The sequence below is a fragment of the Lemur catta genome, chromosome 1 (genome assembly GCF_020740605.2).
Source record: "Lemur catta isolate mLemCat1 chromosome 1, mLemCat1.pri, whole genome shotgun sequence".
NCBI lineage: Eukaryota > Metazoa > Chordata > Mammalia > Primates > Lemuridae > Lemur > Lemur catta.
In genome coordinates, this window is record NC_059128.1 from 286,144,134 (window position 1) to 286,168,619 (window position 24,486).

General features: G+C 42.3%; 1 protein-coding gene across 5 annotated transcripts in view; it reads left to right on the plus strand.

The window, feature by feature from the left end:
* Window positions 1-24,486, plus strand: part of DIP2A (disco interacting protein 2 homolog A) — an 81,044-nt gene that overhangs the window by 12,347 nt on the left and 44,211 nt on the right. For 2 of the 5 annotated variants that reach the window (XM_045540877.1, XM_045540876.1), the window contains exons 4-8: window positions 421-672; window positions 4,472-4,600; window positions 11,875-11,994; window positions 13,217-13,414; window positions 22,603-22,694. In XM_045540877.1, the coding sequence (XP_045396833.1) occupies window positions 421-672; window positions 4,472-4,600; window positions 11,875-11,994; window positions 13,217-13,414; window positions 22,603-22,694 (791 nt within the window). Of the gene's footprint in view, window positions 1-420; window positions 673-4,375; window positions 4,601-11,874; window positions 11,995-13,216; window positions 13,415-16,550; window positions 16,802-22,602; window positions 22,695-24,486 lie in introns of those variants that run through there. The other 3 variants (XM_045540878.1, XM_045540880.1, XM_045540881.1) reach the window with 3 other exon arrangements.

Consider the following 24,486-nt stretch of genomic DNA (forward strand, 5'->3'; position numbering starts at 1 on the left):
GCCTCCTGCGGTGTGGGGCTCGTGCGCTGGCTCACCCTGGGGAATACTGGGGCTCGGGGTGGATGTGCAGTAGCAGCGCTGGACGTCCACACAACACTTGCCAGTCGGGGACCACTGAGGTACGCGCTGAAGCTGTTTAGGAGACCAGAGGCTGTCTTCACGCCTGGCATGGGGTGCCCCATGGCTGAGTTCTCCCTGGGCGCTGGGGCTCGTGGAGCCATTTTCCCCGCAGCAGGGCTCCCGACACGCCCTCTAGATTGAGGGTGACCTTTGAGGTGCCTGCTTGGCCACATTGGGGCAGAGCTGTGCCAGGGGCACAGAGGCTACGCACAGGCCTGGGAGGCTCTGGTGCACGTGGGAACTCCGTCCTCCTCTGGACTCATCCCTACATCATGCCTGTCATCGTTATTTTAACCACAGACACGTCGTCTGCCTCAGAAGATGAGGGCTCTTTACGGCGACCCGGGCGACTCACCTCCACTCCGCTCCAGAGCCATCCCAGCGTCGAGCCCTGGCTCGACCGGGTCGTTCAGGGCTCGTCCACTTCATCCTCCGCATCCTCCACCTCATCTCACCCGGGAGGGAGACCCGCTGCTGCTCCCAGTGCCGCCACCACGCCGGGGGCCGCTGCTGCCACTGCGCTCGCAGGCCTCACAGCCCACGCCCACATAGGTCAGTAACGAGCTGCCGTGGCCCCCGCGCCAGCACGGCAGAGCCAAGAGTGCCCAGGACAGACGAGCGCTGCGCCCTGGCAGCAGCACCGTTCCCTGCATGGAGCAGGTGGAGAGTGCCTGAGGGGTGGGGCCTCCCTGCACAGTTAGCTGCAGGCCTGGGCTCTCTCTGAGCGGCTGAGGTCACGCAGCCCAGATAGCTCACATGGCTCACCTGCCTGAGACATTGACCTATTTTCAGCTTTAAAATTGCACTTGAAAGGAACGGGGGTAATATTTGGTTAATGCGTCGTCTGGATTAAATTTTTGGCCTTTTGGACAGTATAGCTGTGTTGCTAAACTTTTCCCCATCAAGACCCACCTCTTTTTCATCTGGAAAACGTCCTTTTGGTAACAAAGTAGTTTAGCAGTCCTAGGTCCTTGTGGCATGTGGGCCTCCCCCGGGGCCCCCCAGAAGCGTGTGTGGTGGTTCCACATGTTGCATAGCCCCTTCCTGCTCTTGTGGCTGCACAGGTGGCAGGTGCAGGGCACGTGGTCAGTACACATACCTGCTGGTGGTCGTGACCGTCACTCTTTACCTGGCTGCCTTTGATTGTCTCTGCCTTTCCTCTGGGCCTTTGTCCACAGCCGCAGGGCCCTCAGTGGCTTCTGCACCTGGGTGGGGTTCTGAGGCAGAGGGCGGGAGCTGCCGCTGTGGCCTGGCCCTTCTTCCTCCAGACACCAGGATAGACAACCCTTCAGCCTGGGAAGATGTCAGTGAGAACTACTCATAGAGAGTCATGGATCTTTTCTAAATCATGCAATCCTATGAATTACATTCATCTTAGAAAAGAAAAAATGCAAACCTTTCATTATTTGAAATCCTATATATTAACAAGAATAGTAGTGTAGTTCTCCATCGATATGGAGCTGGCACATGAAGCCCCACATACATTCTTGCACTCATACCTTAACATACAGTCATTGTTACTGAAGACTCATCTTAAACGCCTCCTTTTTTCCTAGATGAGTAAGGAGGACAAAAAGTTGGGTGATTGTATCGTGCTTGAGATCACACAGCTGGCTTAGTGGTGAAGCCAGGGCTGATACCAGTTTTCTTGATTCCTGTTTATTTTCTTTGCTTTTAGTTGCTTTTCTGCCAAAAGTGAAACAGTGAGCACCTGCAGTGCACCCGCGACAGGCTGGTGTTTGTGGTGGGGTCTCCACAGGCCACGCTGGGCTCGTGTGCTGTGCTACTTCTGTGTAAATCTTGGTCACCGTTTGGCTGGGTTGGGGGCCAGCGGGGCATGTTCAGTGGCCCGTGGCTTCTGTCTCAGCATCCTCTGTGGAACACGTCACTGCTGCTCTTCACTTTGTATTCATTTGAGTCAATACATGAAGTCTGCGTGTTTCTGTTCAACATGTGTCTTCCTCCTGCGACATAAGTCCTAATTGAAAACTCATGATGCTCACTCTGCCTGCACACCCTGCTTCCGGCTCACGGAGGAACTGCCAAGACTGACAGGGTAGCGGGAGAAGGCAGCATTTTCCGTGGGAAAGCCCCTTTGGAAGACCACCTGTCTAATTGTTTCTGTAGCTTTCTTGGGTGTCTTGCCTATGGCCAGGGGCCGCCGCCTTCTTTTCCTCAAGGAGATTTACAACCCACAGCTTGATTTTCCTTCTCTGCTCATCATGGTGATTTAACTTGATAGAATACGCAGTTGACTCCAGTGTGAAGAAAACAGTGGTGTTTTCATGTTCTGTTCCCTTACCTCTGCTTCCTGAAGCTCCTCCCCATGAGGTGGAGCGGGAGGGCAGGCGGAGCAGCCATAGTCTCAGGTTGTCAGCCATTGGAAGCTGTCTGAACACCGTCTCCTGGTGTGTTGGAAATAAAAGCATGTTTGGCATAAAAAGTTAGCCACCGTTCAAAATGTTTAACCATGTAGCCCTCAGCTTTCCAGTGGTTGTGGGGTGTCTTTCAACAAAGCACTTAACTCTAATGTGAGTTTGAATTAGATGTTTTTATTCTCTGAAAAGGACCTGGCTGTAAATATTAAAATATAGGTTTATTACTCACATTATTGCCTAACTTCTGCAAATGGATCTGTAGTGATCTCTTCATTTCTCATTTGCTTGTCCTAGCATAGACATTTTAATTCTGGTAAATTTTTTAAAAATCTTAACTCACGTTCTATTTAATACCTTACTACAGATTGTAGTTTTCATGTACTAAATGTTTGCTGGACATATTTGATTTGAATTTCTAAATTTCAAAATACTCAACTTCCCTCTCCTTATTCCAGAAATCATCCTTTGTTTTAGTTTTTAAACTAGATAATTCTTCAGTTTGAACTAAGAAAAGAACTGTGGGAAAAGGAAGAATATTTTAAGTAAAAAATTTAACATAGAATATAACAGGTAAAGATAATTTTAAAAAATATATTATTTTTGGTTTTGGATTAAGGAAATCAAATATATTAAACATTTTGACATAATTAAAAATACCTATATGTAAAAGCAGTACTTACAGTAGTTCATTTTTATTTTGATGTAGTTTACTTTTATGCAGCTATTTTTGAAACTATTTTGTGGTGTGTAAGTTACCATGCATTCCTGTTTTTGCATGTGTGCTTTTAAAATCATTTATTCTTTTTGCTAGATTTGGAAGAGTGAGGAAACTTCTTTTTAAATTAAAGAGCCTCCAGATGGACATCCTTTAAAATGCTGATCTGATCAGCATCAAGCTTTTTCAAGAGTTGTGAAAACTGTGTCATTAAAGCTTTAGATTTTTCCAGAACATGTTTTCTGCTATGTAAATAGTGAGTTTGTGTTTTGCTTCCGTATAACTAACTTCACTTTTCTACATATCTAAAAAGTTCTTACTTTGTATTGTACATAGGTTGATGAGATGATAGATGGTAAGAATTTGAACATTTAAGGTGTCAGAGTGCCACAGTGAGACTGGCAGGCACATCCGTTAAACAGTTCACCAGCCTCCACCAACATGGATTAGTGTGGATTCCTACAGATGGACAAGTGTCCATGCACTCAGTGTCGTGGTGGAGCACAATTTCTGACAGTCACACAGACGTGTGGTGCCTTTCCTAGTGGTTAGACCGAATTGTAACAATAATTCTCATAGCAACTTATAGTCAGACAGCATTCTGAAGAGTTCCTGTGCTGTACCATGAAAATTAAACACAAAAGTGTACATTCAGACAATGGACAGAGTGATTTTCAAACATGTTCTATATCTGATGTAGTCTCTCTTTGAATGTTACACTAACATAGTCTATTTTAAGAATTTAATTGCTGTCTCATAGTTTTGCAGATATTTTTAACTGGCAGTGGGGGCAGTTTAAATTTTGCAGTTTTATTCTTTGAGGCCTGCAAAGATGTGGCCTCCAACCTGCTTTTCTGGGGGTTGGGAGTCTGCCTGTTTGTTTATAATGTAACAAAAAATGTTCCAATGACAACTGATTTCAGATTTGTTTCTGCTTCCTTGAGGGGGAATTTCTAAACTAAACTCTCCTCAGGCTGCTGTGGTTTACTCTGCGCCTGTCTCTGCTCTAGCTGGTGGTGTTCAGTCAAGATCCAGTGGAAAATCGAGTCACCCATGCACGCAGATTTCCACAGAACACATCTGGGAGTGCACAGGGTCCCAGTATGCCTTTGGTCAGCCAGGAAAACAGGATCAATCAGAATACCACACTCCACACTTAGGGCTCAGCTAGTGAAGCTTTAGACTAATGAGGTTTGCATGCAGCTTAATACTTGTGTGACTTACGGCCCCTTTCATTTTGGGTGTTTTCCAAAAGCAGATCTTCACTCTGCCCCTCCCGATGTCACCACGGGCCTCGTGGAGCATTCGCATTATGAGCGTCCACAGGTGGCTTCTGTGAGAGGCGTTCCTCGGGGGTGCGGCGGGAGCGTCCTGGAAACAGCAGATGGTGAGCACGCCTCTTTCTCATTTTGAAACAGCAGAGCACAGATTCTGTCTTCCGGCACTTCAGCAAACCTAAGCCGGCCATCAGTGTTAATCAGTCACTGGGAAGCTTCTTCGTTTAGATCAGGTGTGGCAGTCAGTGTGAACACATGCACTGTACCTGTCACAGAACAGTCCCTCTCACTCGCGTCCTGCAGCCTTTGGACTTGTCACAGCAGGCGTCGTGGCTGACCAGGTGCAGGCTCAGAGACATCAGTGTGATTTTCACAATGTCCTCATTATACCATTTCTTTCTGAAACAGTTTTCAATGTCTTTTATCAGAATCACATTAAATTTTTTCCCAAAGTACCAATTTAAATCACAGAGGAGCTCAGATCAAGGACCTTGCTGTATATTGTGATCCTCCTAAACGGTGTGTGCAATTTAGTGCAGTCTTTCATCCCCTTGTCAGATGCAGAAGAAAAGTGCTGAGGCAGCACGAGAAGCTGTATGTTGGTTAGAAATGTTTTAAGCTTGAGTGTAACTGACATATAATGAACGGTGCATATTTAAAGTGTACAATTTTAAAAGTTTTAAGATATTTGTACATCCATGAAAGCATCACTACAAGATAATGAATGTACCCAGCACTCCCGGAAGTCTCCCAGTGTTCCTGGGTAATCCCTCCCTTTGGCTCTTTCTGGATCGGCCCCACCCCTTCAGGCAACCACGTACTTTCGGACACTGTAGATTAGTTTACATTTTCTAGAATTTTATATAAATTGAATCATACAGTATTTACTCTTGTTATCTGGTGTCTGCCACTCTGTGTAACTATTTTAAGATTCATTTATCTTATGTCAATAGTTCATTCCTTTTTATTGATTGATGACTAGTATTTTATTATACAGACGCACCACCGTTTATCTATCTATTCACCTGTTGGGTGTTTTGATTCTTTCTCGTTTTGGGCCCATGACAATAAAGCTGCTATGAATTATCAGTCTCGTACACATTTTTGTGTAGATGTACACTCCCATTTCTTTTGGGTCAGTGGCTAGAAGTAGAAGGCTGATGGTTCCAGGTCCTCTGCATCCTCTCCAATAGTTGGTATTATCTGTTTTTTCAATTTTAACCATCCTAATAAATTTGTAGAGGTATCTTACTATAATTTCAATTTGCATTTCCCTAAGGAATGATATGTTGATTGTCTTTCTATGTGTTTATTTGCCATCAGTATATCTTTTTAGGAAAAGTGTCTGTTTAAACTTTTGTCTATGTTTTATATTTATATATATTTTTACTGTGTTTGTGTTCTTACTGAGTTTTGAGAGTTCTTTATATACACTAGATACAAGCAGATTTATCGTTTGTATTTTTTTCCATTCTGTGGCATGTTTTTTCATTCTTTTAAGTGTCTTTCAAAGAGCAAAAGTTTTAAATTTTGATGAAATTCAGTTTACCAATTTTTTCTTTTATGGATTTTGCTTTTGTGTCATATCTAAGACATCTTTGCCTAACCCATGGTCACAAATGTCTTCTATATTTTCTTCCAGAATAAATTTTAGGTTTTACATTTAGATATATAGTCCATTTTGAGTTAATTTTAGCATAAGTATGCAGTGCGAATCAAAGTTAACATTTTTGTATGTGAAAATTCCATTGTTCTAGCATCACTTATTGTGAAGACCATTCTTTCTCCACCAAGTTTTGTTGGCATCTTAATGAAAATCTCTAGTAGGCCTTATATGAGGGGGTCTATTTCTGGGCTCTGTGTTACTCCATTGCTCTATTTGTGTGTCCTTATACTGAGACTTTATATATCCATGATTAGTATGGTTTTATAAAAACTCTTAAAATTATATAGTTTAAGTCTTCCAACTCTGCTTTCTTTTGTCATTTTTTACCCTGATACCAAGAATCAGTCCAGACTGCTTTTCATTTTAAAAATTGTTTTGACTATTTTAGCTCCTTTGCATTTTAATGTATATTTTAAAATCAGTTTGTCGATTTCTACAAAAATTGCTGCTGTGATTTTTTTGTTTGTTTGTTTTTTTTGTTTGTTTGTTGTTTTTGGACACAGAGTCTCACTCTGTTGCCCAGGCTAGAGTGCTGTGGCGTCAGCCTAGCTCACAGCAACCTCAAACTCCTGGGCTCAAGCAATCTTTCTGCCTCAGCCTCCTGAGTAGCTGGGGCTACAGGCATGCGCCACCATGCCCGGCTAATTTTTTTCTACATATATTTTTAGCTGTCCAGATCATTTTTTTCTATTTTTAGTAGAGACGGGGTCTTGCTCTTGCTCAGGCTGGTCTTGAACTCCTGACCTCGAGCAATCCTCCTGCCTCGGCCTCCCAGAGTGCTGGGATTACAGGCGTGAGCCACCGCGCCCGGCCCTCTGCTGTGATTTTGATTGGTATTTTATTGAGTCTTTAGATCAATTTGTTGAGAATTGGCATCTTAACAATATTTTATAGTCCAGTCAATTAAAATAGTATATCTCCCCATTTATTTAGATCCTTAAAAAATTTTTCAGTACTGTTTTGTTGCTTTCAGTGAATACGTATTGCATATATTTTGCTAAAATTATCCCAAAATATGTTGTTTTTGATGTTATTATTTACGTTTTTCCCATTTTTTGTTAATCTATAGAAATACAGTTGATTTTGTACATTGACTTTATATTAGTTCTAGTAGTGTTTTTTTGGTAGATTCCTTAAGATTTTCTACATGCATGATCATATTGTCTATGGATAAAGATAGTTTTATATTGTCTTTTCACATTGTATGTGTTTTATTTATTTTTCTTGCTTTATTGCAGTTTCTAGGACTTCTAGTACTATGTTGATTAGAAATGTTGAGAGTGGACATCCTTGCCTTGTTTCCAATCTTAGGGAGAAAGCATTCATTTTTTCATTTTTCAATTGTGATCTTAGCTACAGATTTTTCATAGATGTCCTTCATCAGGTTGTGGAAGTTCCCTTGTTTGCTTGTTTTTTTCCTCCAGAGACGGAGTCCTGCTCTGTTGCCCAGGCTAGAGTACAGTGGGATCATAGCTCGCTGTAACCTCAAACTCCTGGGCTCAAGTGATCCTCTGCCTCAGCCTCCTGAGTGGCTAGGACTGCAGGTGTGTGCCATTAGGCCCAGCTAATTTTTAAATTTTTTGTAGAGATGGGGTTTTGCTATATTGCCTAGGCTAGTATTGAACTCCTGGCCTCAAGCAATCTTCCTCCCTTGGCCTCCCAAAGTGCTGGGGTTATGGGCATGAGCCACCACACACCTAGCCTCCTCTTTTTCTTTAATTTTCCTGAAAGTTTTTATCATGTTTTTGTCAAATGATTTTTTTGACCTAATGAAATGATCGTATAGTTTTTCTTTTGTTGTTTTTTCAAAATAGTAAATTATATTGATTGAGTTTTCTCCCAATTTTTTGGTGTGTTAAAATACACATAGCATAAAATTTAGCATTTTAACCATATTTAAGTGTACAGTTCAGTGGTATTAAATACATTTTTTTTTTAGAATATCTTGGGGGTACACAGGTTTGGTTACATAATTTGCTTTTGTACAGTTTGAGTCAAATTTATAAGTGTGCCCTTCACCCCGATAATGTGCCTTGTACCTCTCAGGTGTGAATTTACCCATCCCCTTCTCCCCCCTTCCACCTACTTGATTTCCGTTGAGTGGTATTAAATACATTCTTAATGTTGTACAGCCATCACCACCATCCATCTCCAGAACTCCTTTCATCTTGTAAAACTGAAACTCTACCCATAAAAGCTAACTCTCCAATACTCTCTCCTCTCAGCTCCTGGGAACCACCAGTCTGCTTTCTGTCTCTATGATTTTGACTAAGTACCTCATATGAGTGGAATCATACAGTATTTGTCTTTTTGTGACTGGCATATTTCACTTAACATAATGTCCTCAAGGTTCATCTAGCATATACCAGAATTTCCTTCCTTTTTAAGGCTGAATAATATTCTATTATATTAATGTGTATACAACATTTTGATTATTCATTCCTCTGTAGATGGACACGTGGGATGGTTCCACAATGTAGCGATTGTGAACAATGCTACTGTGAACATGAGTGTACAAATATCTCCTCAAGATTCTCCTTTCAATTCTTTGGGGCACACACCCATAAGTGGAATTGCTGGATCACATGATAATGTTTTGAAGAACGACCATACTGTTTTCCACAGTACATTTCCACCAACAGTATACAAGGCTTCTGATTTCTCCACATCCTCACCAACACTTGTTCTTTTCTGGTTCTTTGATACTAGCCATCCTAATGGGTGGGAGATGATACCTTGTTTTGATTTGCATTTCCCTAGTGATTAGTAATGCTGAGCTCTTCTCATGAGCTTATTGACTATTTGTATATCTTCTTTGGAGAAATATCTATTCAAATCCCTTGCTCATTTTGGAATTGGGTTGTTTGATTGTTTTTGTTGAGCTTTAGGAATTCTCTATATACTCTGGATATTAATCTCTTTTCAGACATATGATTTGCAAATATTTTCCCCCATTCTGTGGGTTGCTTTTTTACTCTATTGATAGTGTCTTTTGATGTACAGAATTTTTAAATTTTCATGAAGTTTAATTTGTGTGTTTTTTTCTTTGTTGCCTGTGCCTTTGGTATCATGTCCAAGAAATCACTGCCAAATCCAATGTCGTGAAGCTTTTGCCCCATGTTTTCTTTTAAGAGTTTTATAGTGTTAGATCTTATGTTTAGCTCTTTGATCCACTTCATTTTTGTATACGGTGTGAGGTAAGGATCCAACTTTGTTCTTTTGCATGTGGCTATCCAGTTTTCTTAGCACCATTTTTTGAAAAGACTGTTTCTTCCCCATTGAATGGTCTTGGCATCCTTGCCTACAGTCACTCAACCATATGTGCAAGGGTTTATTTCTGAGTTCTCTATTCTATTCCATTGGTTTATATGTCTGTCTTTATGCCAATACCACACTGTTTTGGGGGGTTTTTGTTTTGTTTTGTTTTTTAAGAGTCAGGGTCTCATTCTATAGCCTTGAGCTCCTGGGCTCAAGTGCTCCTTCCACTTCAGCCTCCAAAATAGCTGGGACTATAGGCATGTGCCACTACACCTGGCTCATTTTTTTTCATCTTTTTAGGGATAAGGTCTTTCTATGTAGCCCTGGCTGGTCTTGAACTCCTGGCCCTAAGTGATCCTCCTGCCTCAGCCTCCCAAGTTGCTGGTATTACAGGTGTGAGCCACTGCACCCAGCTCTACACTGTTTTGATTACTGTAGCTTTGTAGTAAGTTTTGGAATCAGGAAGTATGAGAGTCCTTCAGCTTTGTTCTTTTTTGAAGATTTTTTTTTTTTGGCTATTTAGGGTTCCTTGATATTCCATATGAATTTTAGGTGAGTTTTTCTATTTCTGCAAAAACCATCACTGGGATTTCTATAGGGATTACGTTGAATCTGTAGATTGCTTTGAGTAATGCTGACATCTTAGCAATATTAAGACTTCTAATCCATGAACACGGGGTATATATCCATTTATCTGTTTCTGTAATTTCTTTCAGTAATGTTTTGTAGTTGTCATTTTACAAGTCTTTTACCTTCTTGGTTAAGTCAATTATTTTTGATGCTATTGTAAATGAAACTTTTCATAATTTCATTTTCAGATTGTTCATTGTTAGTATATAGAGATACAGCTGATTTTTGAATGATGACTTTGTATCTTATTTGTTGAATTTATTTATTAGTTCTTTTACAGTTTTTCTTGTGGAATCTTTAGGATTTTCTACACATAAGATCATGTAATCTGCAAACAGATCATTTTACTTCTCCACTCCAGTTTGAATGCCCTTCATTTTCTTCTTGCCTGAATGTTCTGGCCAGGACTTCCGTTACTGTGTTGGAATGAGGTGGCAAAAGCAGGCATCCTTATCTTAGTCCTGAGTGTCGAGGAAAAGCTTTCTGTCTTTCACCACTGAGTATGATATTTGCTCTGGGTTTTTCATATATGACTTTTATTACATTGAGGTAGTTTTCTTCTATTCCTAGTTTGTTGAGTATTTTTTATCATGAAAGTGTGTTGCATTTTGTCAGATGTTTTTTCTACAGCAATTTAGATGATCATACGTGTTTTTTACCCTTTCATTCTGTTAATGTGAGGTATCACATTGACAGATTTTCAAATGCTGAACCATTCTTGCATTCCAGGAGTAAATTCCACTTGGTCATGTTGTGTAATCTTTTAATGTGCTGCTGAATTCAGTTTGCTAATATTTTTGGAGGATTTTTGTGCAAAAGTTCGTGAGGAATATTAGTCTATAGTTTTCTTTAATGTCTTTGCCTGGCTTTGGTAGCAGGGGAATATTGTCCTCATAGAATGAGTTTAGAAATGTTCCCTCCTTTTCAATTTTTTGAAAAAGTTTGAGAAGGATTGGTGCTAGTTTTCCTTAAATGTTTGGCAGAATTCACCAGCCATCAAGCCCACGGCTTTTCTTTGTTGGGAGATATTTGATTAAGCCGGGCGCGGTGGCTCACGCCTGTAATCCTAGCACTGTGGGAGGCCGAGGTGGTAGGATCCTTTGAGCTCAAGAGTTTGAGGCCAGCTTGAGCAAGAGTGAGGCCCCATCTCTACTAAAAATAGAAAGAAATTAGCTGGACAACTAAAAATATATATGTATAGAAAAAATTAGCCAGGCATGCAGTCCCAGCTACTCTGGAGGCTGGGGCAGGAGGATCGCTTGAGCCCAGGAGTTTGAAGTTGCTGTGAGCTATGATGGTGCCACTGTACTCTAGCCTGGGTGACAGAGTGAGACCCTGTCTCTAATAAAATAAATAAAAAACAAAAATAACAATAAACTCATTACATGTTAACATAAATAGCATATACTTACAGGAAAATTTCCCAGACAGCAAACATTTAGTGAGATGAATTGGCTTGTTTTATATTTTTGCCAGTCTCTCTTCTGGTGGGTGTGACACAAGCGTCTGAAAAAGGCAGACGACTTCTCAACCTTATCATGGAACAGTCTTGACCCCATGAGCCCCCGTGGAAGGGCCTTGGGCACTCCTGAGGTCCCTAGACCACTTTAAAAACTGCTAGCTTAGAACAAGTCGTCCTTCCCGGAAGTCATTCAGTAAATGCTATTAAATGAGTTAATTCAAAATGACTCCGGTGGAGCTGGCACCTGGCTGGATCTGTGCATTCTGCTGCACTCATGCGGTTTGTCCTCAGGCCTTGTGCCTGTGTCCACTTCTCCAGAGGGCGTGGCGCGTCCTGGCCTCAGTGTGCCTCTGTCCTTCCTGTCACAGGTGTCCCCGTGAACAGCAGAGTGTCCTCCAAGATCCAGCAGCTTCTAAACACCCTAAAGAGGCCAAAGCGCCCTCCTCTGAAGGAGTTCTTTGTGGATGATTTTGAGGAACTGTTGGAAGGTAAGAGTTGTCTGACTTTGAGCTTCTGTGTTTGCATGAGCAGGGTGGCCATGAAGTCTGGAAACACACAGGCAAATGTGCATTGTGCGTGGGTTATTGCTGCCATGCTGTCTGTCCCACAATGTAGTAATAGTCTCTGTTTCCAGACTCTGTGGTCACTCTGTCATGGTGAGTTTAGAATCACACGGGATCGCTTGCTTTATTTGAGCAGGTAGAACATCTGTTGCTCATATTAAAGTGATTTAACATTTCTCTAGGCATCTGGTCCAGTGGTTGGTACTTTATAAATATACTTCTAAGGTTATATTATTTAAATTTTTATTTAAACTTTAAATCTGAAATTCTTCTCATGGTTTTAAAGTATTCAATTTTCAGCATAGATTTGGCCCCTTTTTAGAATTTTAGCTTTTCATTTATGAATGAAACATATATTTAGAAAGAAAGAATATAGATTTATTTTTTAAAAAGAAAACCAGCAAGAAGCATAAAGAAGTATAAACCAGAAATGAAGCCAGTATAGATTTGAGTGTGTTGATAGAGCCCCGGGGGCCCACGCCGGCCCTAGCCCAGCTCCGGGCCTCGTGTGCCAGGTTACTGTGGCAGACTGGCCCAGCCTGCTCCATACCTGAGGACTAGACATAGCTTTAGGACTCTGTTTCCCGTCTATAATCAGACAGTGCCTTTCAAATTCAGAGGTCAATGGTATGAGTGCTTCTTAGAGCTGTCGCTCTTAGTGCTTGAGCACCTTTTAGTTATATAACCACTGGAAATAGACTTTGCTTTTTCTTTCAGCATGGCGACAGTTGTTCTAGTGCCTAGACTGAAGTGACCTGTGTGAACAGGTCACTAAGTCCTGTCCCCTGGCTGTGGGAGCCTGGCTGTTAACTGCTGCTGTGCTGGGGTTGTGGGCATTAAAGGTGCCACAGTCCAGTCCAAAGGGTGGGAGAGACACCATCTCGGGGTTACCTTTATCATGTGAGGCTGCAGTTACCAGGATGGTGGATTGTTATTAACTTCATTTCAAAACCATCATTATCCATGACTTTAGTCCTTTGGTTAATTGGTCTATAATTGTGATATGATTAAAAAAACCTAAACAAATTATTGTAAGGTTTTTATAGTTGGAATTAAAAAACAGAATTATAAAATATGAATGCTTAAAAACAGATTATGTGCATGGTACTCTGAAATATTGATTTTTAAATTTTCATTTTGCTGATAGTTCAGCAGCCAGATCCAAATCAGCCCAAGCCCGAGGGAAGTCAGACGGCAGTGCTGCAGGGGGAGCCTCTGGCTGCAGGGGCCCCCTGGCCTCCGTCGCTGCTGGCCGCCTTGCAGCGGTGGGGCACCACGCAGCCCAGGGCCCCCTGCCTGACTGCCCTGGACACGACCGGAAAGGCCATCTGCACTCTCACCTACGGCAAGTATTGACAGAAACGGTGTGCTTCTGTTTAGCTGTGACATACGACACAGTATCCAACACAGACACGTAGCTTGCTAAGTACAGTAGACCAGAATCCTGAGACCCCAACACAACTGGCAGATAAATAGAATATTACCTCACTCCAGGTGCCCCTCCCACCGCAGCAGACTGCTCACTGTCCCACGGTGACTGCCACTGCTTGGGTGTTGAGCGTTTGAGTGTTCTGAATCTTCTGTAGATGCGTTCTGAACAATGTAGTTTAGTTTTGCCTTATTTTGAACTTTGTATAAATGGAATCATGCAATTATGTAGTTTTTTGTGTTTGGCATCTTTTGGTTCCATGTTGTCTTTATGGAACACAAACTGTAAGCATGTACACAGCTTGATGGATTTCACAGAGCGAATACACTCCTATAAGGAGCACTTGGAGCAAAAGTGTTGCCAGCTCCCCGTCACCTCATCTCAGGCCCCTTCCAGCACTGACAGCCTCCCACACACAAAGGGTAACCATTGTCCTGACTACTCACACCACTGGCTTTACCTGTTTTTAAATTTTATCTAAGCAGGATTATATAAAAAGTGTTTTTCGTATGTGTGTTTCTCTTCATTTACTCAACATGTAGACTCTTCTATTGTTGTATGAAGTTGTAGTTAGTCTCTTCTCATCAGTGGATATTATTATATTGTATAAGTATACCAGAACGCATTTATGTACTCTCTAGTAGATAGACATTGGGATGCTTCCATTTGGGTCTATTGTGTATAGTGCTGTCATGAACATTACTGTGTGAGTCTCTTGGTGAGCTTACGTGGGCATTTGTGCTGGGTGTCAACAGCAGTGTAGTTGTTCTTCAGGACAACAAGCTGCCAAGCAGTTTTCCCAAGGGGTTGCAGCGTTTTCAGTCCCACAAGCAGAGTATAGAGAGTTCCAGTTGTTCCCAGTTCTCACCAGCTCTTGATATGGTCCGTTTATTTCATTTTCGTCTTTCTTGTGAGTATGTTGCAATGTCAGGCTATGGTTATAATTTGCGTTTGCCTGATGACTGATGATGCTTTTCATATGCTTACTGGCTATTTGAATATTCTCCTTTTTTTTTTTTTTTTGAGACAGAGTCTCACTCTGTTGCCCGGGCTAGAGTGAGTGCCGTGGCGTCAGCCTAGCTCACAGCAACCTCAAACTCCTGGGCTTAAGCAATCCTCCTGCCTCAGCCTCCCGAGTAGCTGGGACCACAGGCATGTGCCACCATGCCCAGCTAATTTTTTTTTCCTATATATATTTTTAGCTGTCCAAATCATTTCTTTCTATTTTTAGTAGAGACGGGGTCTCGCTCTTGCTCAGGCTGGTCTCGAACTCCTGACCTCGAGCTATCCTCCCGCCTTGGCCTTCCAGAGTGCTAGGATTACAGGCATGAGCCACCGTGCCCAGCCTGAATATTCTCTTTTATGAACTATTCAAATCTTTGCCTCATTTTTCTATTTGCTTGCTAATACTTTATTTCTTTATGTATTTCAGATACATATCTTTTGTCAGATACATGTTTTACAAATATCCTCTCCCTGTTTGGATTGCCTTTTAACGCTTTTCATTGTGGCTTTTGATGAATGAAAAGTCCTAATTTAATTTAGTCTAATGTATCTGGTTTTTTCCCTTTATTGTGGTTAATTTTTTGTCCAGTTTAGAAACTCTTTGCCGACCTTATGGTCAGAAAGATAGCCTCTGACATATTCTAAAAACTTTATTGTTTTACTTTTCACATTTAGGTGTTAGGATCCATCTAACAGGGTGGGGAACCTTCGGCCTCAAGGCCACATCTGGCCTCTGGATCCCCGAGTGTGGCCCTTGACTGAATCCAGGCTTCGCAGAACAAACCCCTTGTTCTGTAACATTTGGATTCAGTCAGAAGTCTGCACTCAAGGATCCAGAAAGCCACCGTGGCCCCAGGGCCGCAGGTTCCCACCCCTGATAGAATTTAATTTTGTGTATGATGTGAAGTTAGAGTCATTTTCTTTCCTTATGAATATCTGATTCATTCAGTATCATTTACTGAAAAGGCAATCCTTTCCCCAAGGCACTACAGTGTTACTTTTTCATATATCAGGTGAAAAACATTCTTGTGGGCTCTGGGCTCCTGATTCTCAGTGTGTTGTCTGTCCACTCTGAATTACTGTAGCTTCATGAGTCCTCTAGCTCTGTGATTCTTCCTGAAGATTGCCTTGACTGTTCTTGGCCCTTTGTATTTTCAAGTAAACTTGAGAATCAACTTATCAATTTCCATCAAAATTCCTACTGGGATATTGATTAGCATTGCATTGACTCTATAGTTCAATTTGAAGAGAATTGATATTACAGGTTGAGCATCCCAAATGCAAAAATCCAAAATGCTCCAAAAACTGAAACTTCTTGGATACAGACATGATGCCCAAAGGAAATGCTCATTGGAGCTTTGGATTTCCGATTTTTGGATTTGGGATGCTCAACTATTAAGTATATATAATGCAAATATTCCAGAATCCAAAAGAATTCAAAATTCCAAACACTTCTGTTCCCAAGCATTTCAGATAAGGAATAATCAACCTATATTATAATTATGGAATCTTCCATTTTATGACTGTGGAATATTTTCCCCTTCCTAAAGGCCTGCCTTTATTTCTCTCAGTAATATTTTTATACTCTTTTTTGTTTGTTTGTTTGTTTGTTTTTTTATTTCAGCTCATCATGGGGGTACAAAAGCTCAGGTTATATACCTTGCCCATGTCCCACCCATCCCCCTGAGTCAGAGCCTCAAGCGTGTCCATTCCCCAGACAGTGTGCCTGGCACTCACCATGTAGTCATACCTCCATCCCATCCCCCCCTACCCCCCACCTCCCCGTGTTTGTTTGTTTTTTAGAGATGGAGTCTTCCTGTGTTGCCCTGGGTTGTCTCGAACTCCTGGGCTCAAGCAATCCTGAGTAGCTGGGATTACAGGTGTGAGCCACTGTGCCTGGCTGTATATTTATACTTTTGAGTACAGAAGTCTTGAGCATTTTTCATGAGATATATTCTACTGTAAACAGTATAATTTTTTCTACAGATTTGTTACTTGTATATAGAAGTGCAATTGATTTTTAAAATAGTGACTTTGTATCCAGTGATCTTGCTAACGTATTGTTTGTTCTCTAATTAGTAGTTTGTTCATATATCTTTTGGATTTCCTGTGTACAAAAATCATGTCATCTGTGACCAATGACAGTGTTATTTTGACCTTTCCAATACTCACACCTTTATCCTTTCTCTTGCCTTTCTGCACAAGCTAGCACCTCCAGCACAGTGTTGACTAGAGCAGTGTTGAAGAGTGGGCGTTCTTGCCTCTTTCTCCATCTGAGGAAAAGCCTTTGGTAATTAGGTATGATGCTTTCTGTAGTTTTGTTTGCTTGTTTTGGGGTAGAAATTCTTTGTCAGATTAAGAAAGTTCCCTTCTGTTCCTTGTTTGCTAATAGTTTTTATAATTGTTGGGACTGAATTTTGTCAAATGCTTTTTCTGCTCTAGCAAGATGATCATGTGGTTTTTCCTCTCCCCTCCCCGTTAATTTGGTGAATTACACTGATTAATTTTCAAATGTTAAGCAGCCCTGCATTGCTAGAATAAATTCCACTTGGCTGTGATAGCTTATCATTATCTATAATTCCTTAGTAAAGGAACTCATTGCCCACCTTCAAGGAGTGTGGTTAGCCCACATCCTCCACTTGTTAAATTCAGCTTTCAAGTCTAGGCCATGCTCTTGGTGGGGCAGCCCCTGGCTAGTAGTTAAGTGATGGTGCAGGGGCCTGGTTGGGTCTGCTCAGCACCACCTTCCTTGTAAACAGTCTTGGGCTTGCAGAGACTGTGTCAGATCCACATTGTGGTTTCACAGCTCCTGCGCAGTCTTGCTACTCCCTTTTCCCTTCACAGGTTTTATTCTCTAGTAATCCTTTTGCGTGTCTAAATCTGTCTCAGCATCTGCTTCTTGAAGAAGCCAGCCTGTGACACACTTTCTCCTTTTTTACATCCTCCTTGTCTTATAGTTTAAGTCTGTATTTATTTACACAGCATAAGATATTACTGCCACTGTTTTTTTAAAGTCAGTCATACATTCTCACTGTTTGTTTTTTTTTTTTTGAGACAGAGTCTTGCTCTGTTGCCCGGGCTAGAGTGAGTGCCGTGGCATCAGCCTGGCTCACAGCAACCTCAGACTCCTGGGCTTAAGTGATCCTACTGCCTCAGCCTCCCGAGTAGCTGGGACTACAGGCATGAGCCACCATGCCCGGCTAATTTTTTGTATATATATTTTTAGTTGGCCAGATAATTTCTTTCTGTTTTTTTTAGTAGAGACGGGGTCTCACTCTTGCTCAGGCTGGTCTCGAACTCCTGACCTCGAGCGATCCACCCGCCTCGGCCTCCCAGAGCTAGGATTACAGGCGTGAGCCACCGCGCCGGGCCCATTCTCACTCTTTGTTTTACTATACTTTCCTTCCCGCAATCCTACATTGTCCTGTGTAATCATTTCCTTTTGACCTACGGAACTTCCTGTATGTTTGTTATATAATAGGTTTGCTGGTGAAGAAGTCTCTCAGTACCTGTCTGACAACAATTTATTTCATCTTCATTTTTGAAGGTTATATGTGGTGGCCATTTATCCCCTTTCAGCTGTATAAAGATACCATTATTGGCTTTTGAGAAGATACCAGACTGTTATCCTTTTGACTGTACTATGTCTTTTTTTCCCTAGCTGCTTTTAAAAATGTTCTTTTTCTTTGGCTCGCAGCTGCCTTTCTATGACATTTAGATGTGATGTTCTTTGAAATTTTCCTGTGATGTTCTTTGAAATTTTCCGGAAGTCCACTGGGCTTCTTGAATCTGTAGGATGGTATCTTTCACCAGTTTTAAAAAACTACAGCCTTCATCTCTTGATATATTTCTTCTTCCCCAATTTTTTTTCTTCTCTCCTTCTGGAACTCCAGTTATACTTACATTATACCTTTTCTCTGAGTCCCACATGCCTTTACTGTTCTCTTTTATATTTTGCATTCTTTTTTTTATATATACTTGTTTGAATATTTTCCATTTTCCTTTATTCAGATTCCCTAATCCTGTCTTCTAAAATTTCTAGTCTACTGTGGAACTCCTGGTGAGTTCTCTTCTAATTACTATTCTAGTTCTCTGGGGAAAGTTTTTCATTGTCCTGTGCATTTGCCTCGCCTGTTCCTCTGTTGCCTGGTGTGCCCTCAGTAATTACTGCAATTAGAAGTCTTTGTGAGGCAGCACCAGTATCAGGTCACCTTTGGGTCTGTTACTCTTATCTGTGATTTCTCTTGGTTTAGGTCAGGGGAGCTTCTCTCTAGGGATGCCTAGTATTTTTTTGACTGAATGCTGTGTGTTGTGTTTTGTGTGTAAATACGTTATTCAGGGTCCAGACCATGCCGTCTTCCCTCAGAGAGTAGAGTCGGGCTGGTTACTGCAGTCCAGCGCGGCTGGCCCCGCCACCTCTGCTCTTCCTCTGGCCTTCCAGAGCTTTCTGCCCAGGGCCCGGGATGTCCCTGTGTCCGTTTCCCCCATGGGTTCCCAGCCTTGGTGTTGGTGTCATGTGGCAGTTTCAGGGCTCCACTCTGCTTTTCAGCGGTTTCCTGTAGGGTTTCCAGCCTCCTGCTGCATACAGCCTGAGCACTCAGCACATGCCACGAGGGGAGCTGACTGCTCTTGGGGCTCCCCGTCTCTGATGAAAGCTCTGTGGGCACCTCCTGCACCGGCAGCACAGGGCCTCCCGTGGGGGCCGGAGCCATGAACACCCGCAGTGTGAAGACACCTGTGCCAGGTCAGCTCAGCTCCTTGAGGGTTTTCCCTTTCTGGAGCCTGACTTCTCTGGTTGTCTCTGCTGCCTCCACCAGATGGTTCGTGTGTTCTGTTTGTAAACTCATGGTAGGTGGGAGTGCTGATCTGTAGCAGCGGAGTCTCTGACTGTTACGCTTTTAAAATTCATTCATGTTAATGGCTGTAGTTCATTCATTGCTGTCACAGAATGAGTAGCCCAGGATTTCCTTATCCTTCATACCGTTGGTGGACATTTGGGTTGTTTCCAGCCTGTGCTATTAGAAGCAGTGCCCCTAGGAAGGCCTAGCATAAGCTTTTTTTTTTCTGAGACAGAGTCTTACTCTGTTGCCCGGGCTAGAGTGCCGTGGCGTCAGCCTAGCTCACAGCAACCTCAAACTCCTGGGCTCAAGCCATCCTACTGCCTCAGCCTCCCAAGTAGCTGGGAACTACAGACATGCGCCACCATGCCCAGCTAATTTTTTTTTCCTTATATTTTTAATTGTCCAGTTAATTTCTTTCTATTTTTTAGTAGAGACAGGGGTCTCGCTCTTGCTCAGGCTGGTCTCGAACTCCTGACCTCGAGTGATCCTCCCACCTCGGCCTCCCAGAGTGCTAGGATTATAGGCATGAGCCACCGCGCCCAGCCCTAGCATAAACTTTTGAAGGGTGAGTAGTCAGGAGTGGAAGCTTGGTCTGGGGTCTTATCTTCACGGTGACTAGGTAACGCCACACTTTTCCAGTCTGTGCTCCCCCCGTCAGTGCTGCGTCCCACCTGCTCCCATCGTGCGAACTTGGCATTGTCAGGCTGATTGATTTTAGCTGATTTCCAATTCTGGAGGCCAGTCCTTTTCAGGGGCCTGTGGCAGCTGTTTTTCCCTGCCATGTGGCTGGCTCCTCACTTTTCACCGTTGGTAGCTTAGTGAACAAAAGCTGTGTCCACTCTCACCTTCTTTGCTTTTATGGCTTGTGCATTTTGTGTTCCCTTTAGGACCCTTTCCCTAGGCCGAGATCACAAAGTTACTCTGTTAATTTGGGAAAATGGTGTTGTTTCACCCTTTGCATTTAGATCTGCTGTCCACCTGGAATGTGGTTTGTGTATGGTGTGGGATGGTATAAAAAAGGGTGTCTTAGCTATTCTTGCCCTGTGTATTTCAGGGTTAGTTTTAGAATTAGCTTGTCAGGTGCCACAACGTACCTGTTGAGATTTTGATTAGCATTGCTTTGAATCAGTGTAAGGAGAATTAACACCTTTGCATGTTGAGCAGCCCACAGACATGATGTCTCCCTCCATCCATTCAAATCTTTTTACTTTATCTCAGTAATGTTTTATGGTTTTCTGTGGGGAGTCTTTGCCTATTTATTGTGACAGTCTTTGGTATTTAGTGTGTGTATTTTAGTCTTATTGTCAATAGTATCATCAAAAAATGTTTACTTACTGTTTATTGCTAGAATGTAGACATCAAATGGTGTTTGTATATTGATTATTTGGCAGCCTTGTTACAGAAGGTGCATAAGGATGTCATCTGCAAATAATGGCAGTTCTATTTCCATGCATTTTACCTCTTTTCTCCCCTTTTTGCGCTGATTAGGACTGAGTAAATGTTGAAAACAGATGTCCTTGGCTTGCTTCTGTTCTCAGAGGGAAAACGTTCAATATCTGCCCATTAATCAAGGTGTCTTCTGCTGGGGTTTTTAAAGATGCCCTTTGTCACACTAAGGAAGTGTACTTTCTTTCATCTGAGCTTAAGAAGGATTTTAAAAAATCATTTATAATTATTTTAAAATCATGAATGATTGTTAAATTGCTTTAATTTTCTGACATTTATTGAGATGATTGTTTTATTTTTCACCTTTATTCTGTTAATGTGGCAAATTAGGTTGATTTTCTGTTAAACCTCTTTGCATTCATTCCCAGGATAAAACTGGCTTGGTCATGAGGCATTATTCTTTGTGTACATAGCTGGATTCAGTTTGGGAATCTTTTTTTTTTTTTTGGAGACAGAGTCTCGCTTTGTTGCCCAGGCTAGAGTGAGTGCCATGGCATCTGCCTAGCTCACAGCAACCTCAAACTCCTGGGCTTAAGCGATCCTCCTGCCTCAGCCTCCCGGGTAGCTGGGACTACAGGCATGTGCCACCATGCCCGGCTAATTTTTTCTATATATATTTTAGCTGTCCATATAATTTCTTTCTATTTTTAGTAGAGACGGGGTCTCGCTCTTGCTCAGGCTGATCTCGAACTCCTGAGCTCAAATGATCCGCCCACCTCGGCCTCCCAAGTGCTAGGATTACAGGCTTGAGGCACCGCACCCGGCCAAGTTTAGAAATCTTGAATTAACATTTTAGAAGAAGCTCAAACAATGTTTTGAGTTGATATTTTTTCTTGTTTATTTCTCAGGTCCCACAGTTCAGTCATTTCACGGTGTTACACCTGAGTGTTACATTATTACAGTGGCATTTGTGCATTCGTCTGGAGGGCAGGGGTGCCCAGCCTTGTTGTGGTTGTGCCACAGGAGCTTGAGAGGGGCTGAGTGACAACTGTCGCGTCTCTGATACACTGTGTAGGGGATACTAAGGCTGCTTCAGGGGTTGGGGGGGTCTCAGGTCTTTCAGTCCTCCTGTCCCGTTACACCCCAGTCTCTGTTACCTCCCCAGATATCCTCAGTCCTCTGGACTCGTCCTCTGTCTCACCTCCTGCCTTCCTCAGCAAAGCTCCCCTCAGTTGCGCTCACCAGGGCTGTGCACCAGGAGGGGCATGTGGCAGGAGGGACCTCACAGGGCAAAGGCCTGGTTCCTGGGCCCTGGGCCTGGCGTGGGGTCCACACGCACTGCTCCAGCAGCCAGTGGCTCTCTAAAGAACGGAGATGAAGATATGACCTACTCGTGAATTGTAAAGATTAAGTGAATTATGTGCCATTCTTATAAATGATGTAATTGAGGGATATTTAATGTCATGAAAATGCATTCACAATGCAGTGTTAATTGAAAATAGCTGGGTGAAATATAGCATTTCTTGAAAATTACACATGTATACATGTATGTGTATATTTGTATGTGTACACACACATATGCACATATACATAGAATAGTGGCTTTTTTCTTCTGGCTTTTCTATATTCTAAATTTTATATAGTAAAATCCTGCTTTATTTTTGTATTAAGAAAAATAAATCTGTAAGTTATTTTTAAGAGAAAACTATAATGTTCATCACAGCATTGTGCAGAATAGTTATTAGTTGGAAATTACCTGAATTTCCAGTAATAGGGTAATGGTATGTTATGAGGTTTTATGATTGCTACATTAAAATGTTAATTATTAATTTCTTAAATTTTACATTGCTTAGTATTTTTATTTTATTTTAGGCAAACTTTGGAGTCGGAGTTTAAAACTAGCTTATACTCTGCTTAATAAACTGACTAGTAAGAATGAACCACTACTTAAACCTGGAGACAGAGTAAGTAACTAGAATGTGCTTTATTGGAGTGAGCAAAAACAGAGACTTTAAAAACCTGTTCATTGAAATCAGTATTCTATCAGTTGTTTAGAATCAAGCATTACTACGAGGCATTTAAAGTCAGCATTTAATACAAAGCATTAAAGAACATTAAATATGGGGAAAGTTTGTGATACGGAGTACAATGATTATTCTTATTCTGTCATTCTCCACTGAGTCTGCATCTTCTTTTCTGTTTGACTTCACATATGTTGATATTAATAAATGTTAAATTTCCAAAACTTAGATTTTATGAATTAACTTTGGCCCAGCTTTGAAGGTCTGTGTGCTTGGTGTTCATCTCCTTCCCTGTCCCATGTGTCCAGGCAGCTCCTCTTACCTGCCTGCCACATAAAACACAAAAGAACTGTAGGCTGATTCCCTTGTGCTACACGGTCCTGTAGGGTTGGCAGTAGCCACGTGGCATAGGGAAAGAGGTAAACTTAAATTAACCAAAATTAAATAAAATTAAAAATTTAGTTCCTCATTCACACGAGCCACATTTCAAGAGCTCAGGAGCCACATGTGGCTAGAAAATTTCGATCATCCTCGAAAGTTCTGCTGGACAGTACTGCTGTGGGCAAGCTGAACCAGACTGGAGGAGCCCAGTGTACTAGGAAGTCCAGGGTGGGAGACGGGAGAATGTGGTGAAAACCAGTGTACGTACCAGTGAAATCCCCTAGTGAAGAGGTCACCTGTGTCAGGTCACCAACAAGGAAAGCCAGGGTCTGGCAGCTGGCAGGCAGCCCCAGGGAGCTCTTTCAGTGCCTCCCCAGAAGCCAAGGACAATTGAGCAGGAAGCTCAGTATGAAAGAAAACAATCAAAAGGCAAAGAAAAGGGAGGTCAGAGAGAAGGGAGGGGGGAAGGAAGGAAGGGAGGGAAGAGGAAACAAACAAATTTGGAGGAAAGGAAGATACAGAAAACAAATTTTCTGAAAGTTAGTATTAATATCTCCAGAGATCTGAGAGGAAGATGTTCCATAGATCAAGAAAAGAATGCTGGTAAGAAAGACCAAGAAATGCGAAGTAGGAGAAAAAAATAAGACAAAATTAAAGACTTGGTCAAGAAGACCCGACGTCCGACTAATGGCCGGAATCCGGGAGGAGAAAGGACAGAAAGCAGAACGTGATAAGTAGCAACGTCCCAAGAGTGTAAATACCCAGAGTGAGTGCGGCAGACCACACCAGAGCGTGCAGTGGGACGGCGCATGGCACATGGGGTGCAGAGAAGTTTCTCTAAGCTTTCAGGGCAATAAAAGTAGACTCAGCAATCAGAGTGGCTTCAGGACTTCTCAGCAGTGAAGCTGGAAGAGAGTAGAGTGATACTTCAAAACTTCAGAGGGAATATGATTTTTAACCTAGAGTTCCATTGCCAGAGACTAACAAATGTGAGGGTGGCATAACCATTTTCAGACATGCAGGACTCAAAAAACTTCAGCTTGCAAGCACTCTTTCTTGGCAAGTCCCTAGAGCATGTGCTTCAGCCAGATGAGTGAACAGGGTCTGAGCAGGAGAGCCACAGCGGAGTCCAGGATGACCACGGGTGGCCAAGGGGCAGCCCAGACAGGACCAGGTGCCCAAGGCCCCGGAGCGGGGTAGGGGGTTAGTAGCAGGTGGGCTCACCTGATTGACTGGTTACTTGGAAAATATTATTGCGAGGTATTTGACACATCTGGTGGAGTATTTTAGGGCAGATTAGGTGGGACATACATAGAAAACAAAGCAAGTGAGAGTGGTGGTAGCCGTTACCATC